The sequence below is a fragment of the Leptidea sinapis genome, chromosome 6 (genome assembly GCF_905404315.1).
Source record: "Leptidea sinapis chromosome 6, ilLepSina1.1, whole genome shotgun sequence".
Lineage (NCBI taxonomy): Eukaryota > Metazoa > Arthropoda > Insecta > Lepidoptera > Pieridae > Leptidea > Leptidea sinapis.
Genome location: NC_066270.1, coordinates 2,091,334 through 2,103,373, shown reverse-complemented (window position 1 = coordinate 2,103,373; position 12,040 = coordinate 2,091,334). Strand labels below are relative to the sequence as shown.

General features: G+C 36.2%; 1 protein-coding gene across 1 annotated transcript in view; it reads left to right on the top strand.

Moving 5' to 3' along the window:
• LOC126964856 (metastasis-associated protein MTA3) overlaps positions 1-12,040 on the top strand; it is a 107,201-nt gene that overhangs the window by 90,698 nt on the left and 4,463 nt on the right. The window contains exons 11-16 of the mRNA XM_050808175.1: positions 419-541; positions 2,686-2,902; positions 6,075-6,290; positions 8,212-8,346; positions 10,548-10,726; positions 11,176-11,282. Of these exons, the coding sequence (XP_050664132.1) occupies positions 419-541; positions 2,686-2,902; positions 6,075-6,290; positions 8,212-8,346; positions 10,548-10,726; positions 11,176-11,282 (977 nt within the window). The remainder of the gene's footprint in view (positions 1-418; positions 542-2,685; positions 2,903-6,074; positions 6,291-8,211; positions 8,347-10,547; positions 10,727-11,175; positions 11,283-12,040) is intronic.

Here is a 12,040-nt window from a genome sequence, read left to right as displayed (position 1 = left end):
TCGAAAACTTGTGGTATTTGTTTCATTTAAAATTACCAAGTCGTAGAAAAACTATATATTGTATGCGACACGTTGTATAACTAGGTCAAAAAACGATCGTGGCGTCATTCATTCGCCTGTGGCTTATATCGCAGGCCCCACTCACGTTTTTTTGATCCTCTTTATGCAACTGTTACTTAAAAATAATATACTATTATTGTACGATATAACATTGTAACCATATTTTTACGAAAAAAAGAAGCCTGCTGAGTTTTTTGCACCCGTTATTCTTATATATATTTTTTCGAATGGGTGGTAGTTTTAGACTTTCAATAAATGATATTATTCTATCCTATTTTGAATAAAAATATTTGAATTTGAATGTATTCATAATAATGTAATCCATATTGGGTATAACAGCTGTAATGTGTGTGTTCAGACGGCGGGCGTGTTCGGCGAGACGGAGGCGGAAGTGGTTCGCAGCGCGCGTGCCGAGGGCGAGGAGAACGTGCTGTCCGCGTCGCATCGCCCACATCGTTGCACTGTAGTCAACTGTGCCAAGGTACACCACTGTTGAATTATTAAAGAAAAAATATGTACATGTACACAATTTATACGTCTAGATAGAGTATCTTGCTGGTAGGCAACTGATAAAAACAGGTCAGAGAAGAGGTCTACCATCAACATTTAATTAGCGATTCAATTCCGATGCAGTTCAGTTTAGGTATCTAAACTGAATCGCTAAGATTCCTACCATGAAGTGCCTATAACTGAATGGCGTTTGAATCGCCGTCCGTGGTGTGAGAAAGAGATGACGCTGTCCAGTCGCTGCATAAGTCTGTCTCTCTTACTCGAACCTTAAGCGTTGCGTTTTGAAACCTGTAATGATATGATTTTTGCGTAGAAATTACTACACATATATATTAAAAATGCGCTTTACAGCGTCTAATTAAATAGCATCAATTTAAACCATTTAAACTTTTTATTACTTATTAAATAATAGTAATATATATATTTATATAAATAGTTCTTTGAATTACAAATTAAAGGTTTTCTTAGGTGTTTTGTAAAAATAAACTGATTAAATTTAATTTGTTCTTGCGAACAGGCTATAGCCAGGGGCCTGGTCTTTAGTATGTCCATTTTCGGTATTTATTTCCAGTAATGTGTTTTCCAAAAAAGTCCACTAAAGTATTCTCATCTCATCTTTCATCAATTCCATTTTCGTTTTCTGTATGTTTTCAATATTTTTTAAAAGTTATTGACAAAACAACTCTATTTTCGCTAAGATATAGTAGCAACTTTTGAATCGCTCAATTTGACACATAACCTATCCTATAGTTTAGATTAAATATATAAATACCTCATGGTACGTATGAATGAACGAACTAAAACAGTTTGTGATTCAATTTCCGACTTGATTTGACGTCAACCTAAATTGAATAGCTCTAATGACGTCGTGGTATGAAATAGCAAAGACGTTTAGAAACTCCTTTGGATTGAAGCCTTATCCACAAAGTGTTAGCAAATATTTTTTTTCTGCTGTGATCTTAAACGGTTTTTGTAAACTTAACTATTAAAATAGTATATTTCTTTCGGTCTTTAATAGACAGATTTTAAACATATATAACTACATTATATATGAAATATATACCTAACTATATTATAAATGAAATAAAATATATTATAACTTTTATTTCTTATACCATAAACATGTTCTATTTGATTATTGTTCAGCTTCTGTAGTGTCAGCCTTTCCGAACTTTCGAGTAACATAAATCGTGAAAAACTATTAGGACATGTCAAAATTGTAGAAAATTTCTGGTTCTCCTTTAATGTACTTCCAGCATATTATTTTCAATCATTTTAGTTGATTTTCGTCCGTATATTAAATGTTTTCAACATTTTGACTAGCTAATAGGTAAACAGCAGCAATATAAAAGAATATTAAAAATTGTCTGAAGCAAAACTTGCGTACGCGCGTTTAAGGGGAATAGAGTTTTTGTTCAGTTGTGTTTCGGGTAATTTTATTACTTGGTTCGTGTTTTTTTTTAATTTATTTCTTACTTTGGTTTTGTTCCAAATTGTCCACGATTGACAAGTCTTTGTATGTTTTGACTTTATATATCAAAAACAGATACCTTGTCGTTGTCGTTTTATGACGATTTGCCTTGTTTTCGCTGACATGATACAGGTAAATCTTATTTTGTGGCTATTTAATGAGACTATGCTGTTACACTAGGCTATGTAACGTTTAATAGGTGCTTTACGGATTTTTTTGTGTGTAGTAATTCTATGTGTAAACTGGTTTTTTTACTTATTTAAATAGATTATTTTTTTTGTATAAAATCGTTAATATCCTTATGATGCAGAGTTATATTTTGTGTTCTAAGCTATCTTATAAGTTCGGTCAAAATAAAATCCCTTTTAATCACACCCACATCTTGTTAAAATTAATATCATATCTGCACCTACTTAGTCAACTAATGGACGGCGATTCAAATCAAATAGAATATTACATACAAATAATAATTCTGTACTTGTTTCCACCAGATAAATAAATACGCTATACAACCATATCTGGAGGGGATAATCACTCCAGTAAAAAGTAAGATATGATATGGAGGTATAAGATCCCAAAGGGGACCCGTGACTGGCAGTGCCACAATGACGGGCCTGTTCTGATTGTAACGTTGTGTTTGGCAGGAGTTCAAACTGCGTGCCCACCTGGCGCGGCACGTGGCCACGGCTCACGGCGGCTGCGAGGGCGCGCGCCCCGTCATGAAGACACGAGCGGCCTTCTACCTTCGAGCTTCGCCCTTCACGCGACTGGCCCGCCGCCTGGTGCGAGCGCTGCGGCGTCCGCGACACTACGCGCGCTCACCCTTCACGCCCATCAACCTACACCAAGTCAAACATGAGTGTTAGTATACAGACATACGACCTAATACCATGCGATGCCCTAACATCGTATTTACCAGATCAAAATTCAAATTCTAATATTTTTATTCAAAATAGGATGTGAAATCACTTATTGAAAGTCAAAAAAAACTACCACCCATTCCAAAGTGAATGCCTCAGGCCTGAGAAGAATGGGCGCAACAAACTGAGCGGGCTTTTTTTTTCATCAAAAATATGTTTTACAATTAAAGCAACATTTACAAAGTAACATTGTACAATTAAGCTTATTATTTAATAGCCTGAGGTCGCGGTAGCTCCATTCCCAATCTGTGGTATCATTAAGAAAGTCATTTATGTTATATACCTTTACCACACAAACGTTTTTTAACGATTCTTTTGAATAACGTAACACCTTTGTTTTGAACATTTTCTGGGATCTTGTTGTAAAAGCATCCCGTGGTGGGAGGCTCTATTGCACAGGAAGCTGGATTTTGGGTACCACAACGGCGCCTAATTCTGCCTTCAAGTAGTAATGTACTGTGTTTCAGTCTGAAGGGCGCCATTGATAGTAAAATTAAACTTTAGGCAAATGAGACTTTCAACAATGACTCAGAATTTCTGGGTTTTTCAAGAATCTTGAGCGACACTACATTGTAATGGGTAAGGCGTATCAATTACCATCAGCTGAACGTCATGCTAGTAAAAAAATCCTATAAAAAGATTATGCTTATTCCCCGCCTTTAGGTTAATATCTTTAATATTATTAAAATTAATTTAAAAGTTTTGTCATTATTGGCCTATCGCAAATAACAGTTATGCAATAATGTACATAATTATTTTTATTGTACTATAAGAAAATATGCTATTTTATTATGCGCGCCAGCCATAGGCGTGAATCTAGAGTTTCATGTTTAATGTTTCTTGCGCGGTTTTTCATAACACCTTAATTGAAATAAAATAGTAATAAAAATAGTAATTAATAATCTATATAATATTTTATAAATATTTACTACCATACTTAAGGAGTATTAAATATTAAAAATATTTAGTATATGTAAATATTACTAGCTTTCACACGCGGCTTTGCTTGCTTGATGTCATTAGATAAGTATCAAATATTTAATGACATTAATATCAAGTATTTCCTCAAAAGCAATTCAAAATTGTTAAACTAAATTAAAACTCACTGTTTTGAGGGCAACTTTCTTATGGTGTAGCAAACCCATTACAATATACAGGTTATCTGAGTGCCAAACCATCTCTTATGTTTTGGCCATGTCGAGAAAATGAATGAAGAATGATTGATGAAAATAGTGTATAAGGCCAGTGTGAATGAAAGTGTTGGAGGCGGAGAGACCTAGGCGGACGTTTCGAGACGAAATCAGAGACGACTTGAAAAAAGGCCAGGTCAAGAGTACCTTAAACTGAAGAGCATGTATGAAATACAATAATGGAAGTGGACGAATGTAAGGAACGTAGCAAGTGGGAAGAAGTGGTCTGTGCCTAGTAATAATAATAATTTATTTCTCTTAAATTGTCGTTTTATTCAAGACTTGCTATAATGGTATTGTTAGTGCCCCAGAAATATTATACAAATAGATTTCAATATACCCCGCCCCGGTGCAAGGCTTATTAATCGTGAATTATTTCATTTTGCTATTCCGAAAACTAATATTGGTCTTCATTCTCCACTGCAGCACTCTATGAGATTATGTTATGAACTCCTTGATAATAATTTTGACTTCATGGATGCGTTTGGGATGTTGCTGCTACAATTTAAAAGACTGCAACATTGTTATTTATAATAGTGTTTAATTATATATATGGTTTGTTTTACTCATATTTAACATAAGAAATAATATGTATTTTTAACATTAATTAACATTTAAAGTACTTGCGGTTTTTCATACTATCATTATTTTTAATAATACAACAGAGGTGTACATACCTGTAAGAAAGTTATTCTGTTCATAATGTTCGTTTTATATTGTTTTTATTTTTGTTTAGTTTAGAATAGCTTGTTGGTGTGTCTATAACAAATAAATAAATATGTATGTATTTAAATTAAAGTAAAGTTAAGTATGCATTTATTTATGACAACATAAATATTATATACATTGTTAAATTAACAAATTTAAAAAAATGGCATGAAGTTAGTATTTTTGGAATTGAAATAAGGATGACCTCAATTCCAACATTGATTTTCAGTAGGTACTGTAGCTCGTGAGTCCTCCCTCACACGTGGGATTGTTGTAATAAAATAACCTTATTTTTTCACTTTCTATTAAACATATTAATTATAAATATTAAATATTAGGCCGAAGGCCGGTCGTTCTTACTTTAGTTTATTCTCTAATCTATCTATGTCAATCTATGTACTGTGTCAATCGATCTCTTTTAAATATTATATTTTAATTTTTCAGCCAATGTTATATTTAACATTGAGTTCTTATATATGGATAAGAATTCCTCGGCACAGTACCTACCAAGTCGATTTGTTGACGGCTGCTGTGTAGACAACTTGGTTCCTTTTATTATAGGTTTTAAAAGTGACCGACTAAAAATGTTACAAGAAGAGAAGAAACCAAATAGATTGAATTCTAATGGGAGTTTTAAGTTTTATTTTTTTTATCATAATCTATAAGCATAGGTTCTCAGCGTGGGCGATAACGCCCTTCTGTGGGCGTTTGAGACTTTCGGGGGGGGTAGTAGAAGACCCAGAGAAAATTAGGGGGCATTGAAATGGCGCAGATGGGGCGTGGGTAGATTAAAAAATATAGTCTAAAAAGTCAAATGAAATACACGAAAATACTCTAGAAAAAAAACATGTTTTCAAATTATGATCCCTGTATGATTAGTATAACAAGGATTCCTTAGATATTTTCGCTTCCTCAAACTTTAAGAAAATTATTCTTCAAAGAGATATATTTAATAATATTACCCAAACAGGATGCTAAATCTATGCTTACTAATTTTTCTACTATTTTATGTGTGTAATAAAAAATAAGTGTGTTGTTATCTTAATTAAGTAAAATTCTGTGCATGCTGTGATTACCTGGAAGTGATAAGACACTTAGCATTAATTTAATTGTATTGTTATTATTGTTGTCCTAATAAATAAATCAGGCGGTGAGCAAAATAAGGTCGAGAAACTATGATCTATAGTATATATTTTGTCATGTATATCTGTGCAGGTACGCTGGCGATGGCGGGCATGGGCAGCGCCGCGGCCGACGTGAGGCTGGGCGGGCGAGCGCGCGTGCGCGGGGCGGTGGCCGCCGTGGCGGGGCGGCTGGCGGCCGCGCGGGGCGGCGCCGCGCCGCGCTCCGCCGACTGGCTCACGCTCACGCCCAAGGACGCGCTGCCGCAGCCCGACCACGTGGCCTTCCCCAAGCCGCCGCGCGCGCCCGGTACGCTCACGTGACTTATAGTAACGGACTGAACGAAAATGACGGCTATACCAATAACTTAGTAGCTCAACTCAAATGTATGGAATAACCTAATATTGATTAAACTTTAAACTCTCGAATTCCTTAAAATATGATGTTTGTGGTTTTGTTCCCCCGCTCAGGTACTTTTTGTACTGAATGCAGTGTGTTAACAAATCGGTAAATTCCTCCATAGTCGTCTTGTACGGAAAACTAGGTAAAAGTACAAATCAACTCTTTAAATAACACCAATTTTGGTCACGACCTAAGTAAAACATGCAAAAATGCAGTAATGACATATTATTATTTGAATAGGGACAAATCCCCACAACTCTTAAATCATCTATTATGAAACTACCACCAATATCTCTTATAACCTATATATATTCTATCGAAAGTTTTTGAGAAAATAATGTAAAACGATTACCCGACTTTTTTTTACGAAATTCAACGTCATTACAGAGGAACAATACATAATTCAACAAAACAAATTTACCACAATGGCTAGGTATACATTGCTGGAGAGTAACAGGAGTATTCTTCAATATAACCCAAACTTTTGACTGTGTTGACTTTGATATTCTTTTTAACAAATGTAATTTATACTTAAGAGTGTCACTTCAAAATGGCTGGAATATTATAATTATAGGAAACAGCGTATCCAGATTGAAAATACTGATAAAATCAAATATAGTACAATACGAATCAACTTGAAATGAAACTAAAGAAGGAGTACCTCAGGGCTGTGTACTTGGACCATTATTATTTCTACTATATATATAAAACCTACCAAATGTTAAAGAAAAAAAGTGTGTGTTATATACTAATGACATTACAATAATAATTTTCCCTGAAACAAACTTAAAACGACCATGCAACGCGATGAATGAAACCATTAAAGTCTGCAAATGATTAGAAAATAATAATTAAAATATTTATATTATTATAAATGCCATAAATATAGCAAACATGTATTTTATAATATTTATGTAACATGTTTGCGCAAATAAAAACTGACTTTGACAGAAGAAACATGATGATAAAAGCACATCTATATTCTTTTACGATAGGGCTAAGTGTTACACTTGCAAAGGACTTGTTGTTTAAGTGGGACTAAATAATATATATTGTTAATAAATATTCATTTTAATATAATATTATATGCTTAGATGATGTTTGTAGTGTGGTGGTGATCTAAATCGAATTACTGATAAATATAAAGTTTACTTCGAGCAACATTTTCCGTTTATAATATAATAATAAAAGCCTTTATTTACAATCCTTAATTATGTACAATGATTCTTTACCTAATGAATCTAATTTAAATTCTATTTATATTTATTTTTGGCAGTGCCTCCAGTTATGTAAATATAGCACGAGTGTTAAAGTTAATTTAGTTTAATTTGGTCCTGTTATTTTATAACCAAACTTCTATTAAACACCCACTCATAAAATTTTTCCTTACGCTTGATATTAAATACCTACAGTAAGCAATCTTCCATATTCCAAAGCTCAACTACGACTAGTTAGATCTACAGTGCCTACCCCTTACTAGAAAACCAATGCACGCCCCTGATTACTATTTACACCGGTAATTATTGTACGTCTTGCCTTTCGGCATAGGCCTCCCCCAAACTTTTCCATAGTGAGCGGTCTCTCGCGTTTCTCGACCAGATTGCACCTGCTACTTTTTATATGTCATTTTCCGTTTACTTCTATAAAATCCACTGATCCTTAAGCTATTAGTTTTTTTAAATTAATTAGTTAGTAATCCGATTGTTTCGACGTCCACTTGGCGTACAATTGCTGAGTTTTTTGAGGGATAGCAAAATTTCGCCATTGTGCGTAGGGCACAGGACAAAGTAGCGAGTGTAGCTAAGAAATTAAATATGTTGTATTACAGATGGCAGCCTCATGTACGAGCGCGTGCTGTCCCGCGCCGAGCTAGAGGCTCGCCGCGAGCCAGCCGTGCTGCCGCTCGCGCCTGCGCCCGTCGCACTCAAGCGCCGCGCGTACGAAGACATCAACGGTCTCGACAGTCAGTACCCACGCCAAGCCACGCCCCTACAATAAAGATAGCTTTTATTGCTAGCTATTATTATATGTAGTAGCATGTTTTGTTATATTTCTCCTATTTTTAATTATTTCTAGCTTGTCCACTGACATGCCTCCTCTAAAACCTTCCAGCGCTTCTCTACTCCTTTATATTGTCTTCCCCCCCTTGGTATTTGTGTGCTCTCTTTCTTTTAGCATTCCGGGGTACCGATGGGTTAGTTTCTGTGACCATTAGTTTGGGCCTCTGATCATGTGATCCATCTCCACTTAAGTTTTTTGACAATTTTTGGTATGGGGATCACCTTTGTGTTCTGTCTTATGTCCTTTAATTTTATGCCATACTTCTACTTTTCTCATGTTTTGCTTGTGAGGGCCTTGGTTTGGCATATCCATAGGACATATGGTGTTATGTAGGTGTTTTAAATCTTGCCTTTTTCTGGTGCTGGAATCTCCTTACTTACACTAACCCTCTCCTAATTATTAAATCCGACCAAAGAACCCACTCTCTACCCACTCACACCTCCATTAGTTTTACCAGTGGCAGGCTCCTTTGCACAGGATGCCGACTAGATTATGGGTACCACAACGACGCCTTTTTCTGTCGTGAAGCAGTAATGTAAGTATGTGCGTTTCGGTCTGAAGGGCGCCGTAGCTAGTGAAATTACTAATGAGACTTAACACCTTATTTCTCAAGGTAACGAGCGCAATTGTAGTGCCACTCAGAATTATTGGGTGTTTCAAGAATGGGCAGGGCGTATCAATTACCATTAGCTGAACATCCTGCTCGTTTTGACGAATGTCGTGAAATAATTTGATCCTACTCCTATTGGATGTGAGTTTAGACGTTTTAATCATTTCATTGGTCATTAATGTCTAACGAAAGCTTTAATCGTGACTAACCTCGTCATTCAAAATAACGCCATCCGCTTATTAAACTTATTTTAGGCTTTAACGTTCTGTGTTCCTATCTTTCTTCGTAAAATAAAATTTTATTAATTACAATTAATTTGCATTTTTCACGCTTGCCATGGCTATAGCAACAGGTAAATAAATAAGATTTATTAATTCTTCACGATTATAATATTATATTTTTACTGACGGCATATAATATTACTTTATGTAACCCATAAACGCTGGTGTCCCACAAGGCTGCGTGCTATCCCCTATATTGTTCCTTTTGCGTAGCAATGATATGCTGCAAATCAGCGGCGTTCATTGTTATGCAGAAAACACCATAGACATCATATACACCACATGTGCTAACATCTCTCGTGACAGCGTCTAGAAGAACTGCTGCAAACTTTTGTCTGAAATTGAGATTATGTAGTCTCGAAATGGGGCTGACAATATTAAGTCCAGTTTTTCCCTAAGAAGACACAAGTTTGTGCGTTCATCGTTAAAAAGTCTGCCTTTGTTGTATCCCCTCTATTCGAGATCACTCCTGCATCTGTTAAAGCTTGATACGGCATAATCGGCTTCGATATATCTTACGATATTCAGTTTCTTAATCACTAAGTACTTCAATTCAACTCACAGACTGCAACTATATAAATCGCAAATTCGGTACTGTTCTGACCTGACATCGAGTACTATTTTCAACTCTGAGTGGGCGCTTCCCAATACTAGCTTCTTCCATTTGACCGCAAGCAAACAAGAGCGGCTCGAATCAACGACGATGAAGTCATCTCCGATCGGCTTGATTCTTTGGCGTTGCGTAGAGATGTGTTCTCTGCATCTTCTACCGCATATGTCACGAGGAGTACTCAGAGGAGTTGTTCGGGTTGATACCAGCAGTCGAAATCGATTTACACCGGACAAATTTAAATTCAAAATGCGAAATTCCATCCGCATTATATTGACGTCTGGTATTCTACAATCATGCGTTTTCCGAGGAACTTGTTGCCTCGCACAGCAACTTTGTGACATCAATTACTTGGCTGCAGTTTTCCCCGATACGACTCAGAACTTTCAAGCATAGAGCATACTCCTACCTTAAACGCCGGCAACGCATCTTTTGACTCGTAGTTTTGCGGATGTCCATGGACGGTTGCCTCACCACTTCCCTGCTTATATAAAAGAAATTAAAACATTGCAATAAACAAATGATGATTTTTCATTTACGTTTTTCTTTTGCCATATTATTCCCTCTTGTGCTGCCATTTCCTACAAAGGTGCTGTTCACAGGAAACGTGTCGGGAGCGGTGAGCGTCGGCGTTGGCGCGGGCGACCTCGCGCCGCCGCCCGCCAAGCGGCCCAACAAGCACCCCGCGCCCATGCAACGTCCTTCGCGCGAGCAATACGCCGCCATGTGTGCGCGCGCGCAGGCTACAGGTCAGCCGCTGCCTGCGCACGTTTTCGCACACGTAAGCATTCATTTTTGTTATACTGAAGGCCCATATGTACATGTTTTCCGTCTTATCATCATTTTATCGTATTTTTTATTCAGAGTTTGATGTAATGTAGATGCCTTCAAGATTCAGTTGGGAAATGTAATGACTGCGCGTATTAAATCTTCGTCCACATTGTCTCTTTCCATCAAAATAGTTAAAGGCAATAATTGTCAGTCTCATAATAAATTAAATTCTAAACGCAAGCCATCACGAACAATCATTTATATCTAAGAGGTAAGGTCCTTGTACCAACAAGCTTCCAATTCCATTCAAAGCTTATTAATGTAGGTATGTCATATGAAATATTATGTAATCTCAATCCAGCTGGGCCTTGTCTATTATGTACTTTGTTCACATAACATGTTCGAAGTAAATCCATTGACACAGCATTATATTACCAATTTTGTCTTGTTTGTTTGCAGGTGAACGGCAAGCCGACCAATCTAAGCGGTCGCGGCGGTCGGCGTCATGTCATATCATGGATGGACGCCCCTGACGACCTGTACTACAGAGCCTCTGAACTCGCCAAGTAATTATAAACCCATTTATTACACCAGATGACTGAATTTTGATCTGATCGCGTAAGGAAATTTCAACACCATAAAACACTTTGATTTGCGATAATTTTTTAGAAGCGATATGCTTGTACCGAAGACCGGATAACTATCATAACTTCAAACTATTCGCTTAACAAAAACAATGTATTTTTGGGCTTTATATTATTTCATAATTTCAAGTGACCACTATTTTTACCAGAGATAGATGTGCCACTGATGTTTTTATTTTGTAAAATCAGTGTACTCAGGCCAAGAGATGGCGCAGAATTATTTTAAGTAAAAATAACTACGCTCGTAGCGTTCCTACTACCGCCGTTAGATGGCGCTTATTATGTTTATACGTTATCTATTGTTGTAGACTGTACTGATTGCATATTGCGATATTGATTAATATTGTAGTTTGTTCTCTATTTGTTAATTCTTGTTTCTATGAGTAACTAAAGAGAGTTTATTGCAATCACAAGCTATCCATCTATCTATATATCTAAGAAGCGTACCAAATAGAATAGATGGCAGCACTTTTAATGCAAATTTTTATCATGTAGACCAGGTCGATAATTTTTGAAACCAAAAAAAATAATAGTAGGATGAAACCCATTGGAAAGGGCCCTAGGCTAATACTGCTTAGGGGCCGTACCTAATTACTCAACCAATTGCCATTTTGTCAAAAAAACTGTTTTATGTAGTGATGTAGGTATATATTTTATATGTTAAGTACAGGAAGACAATA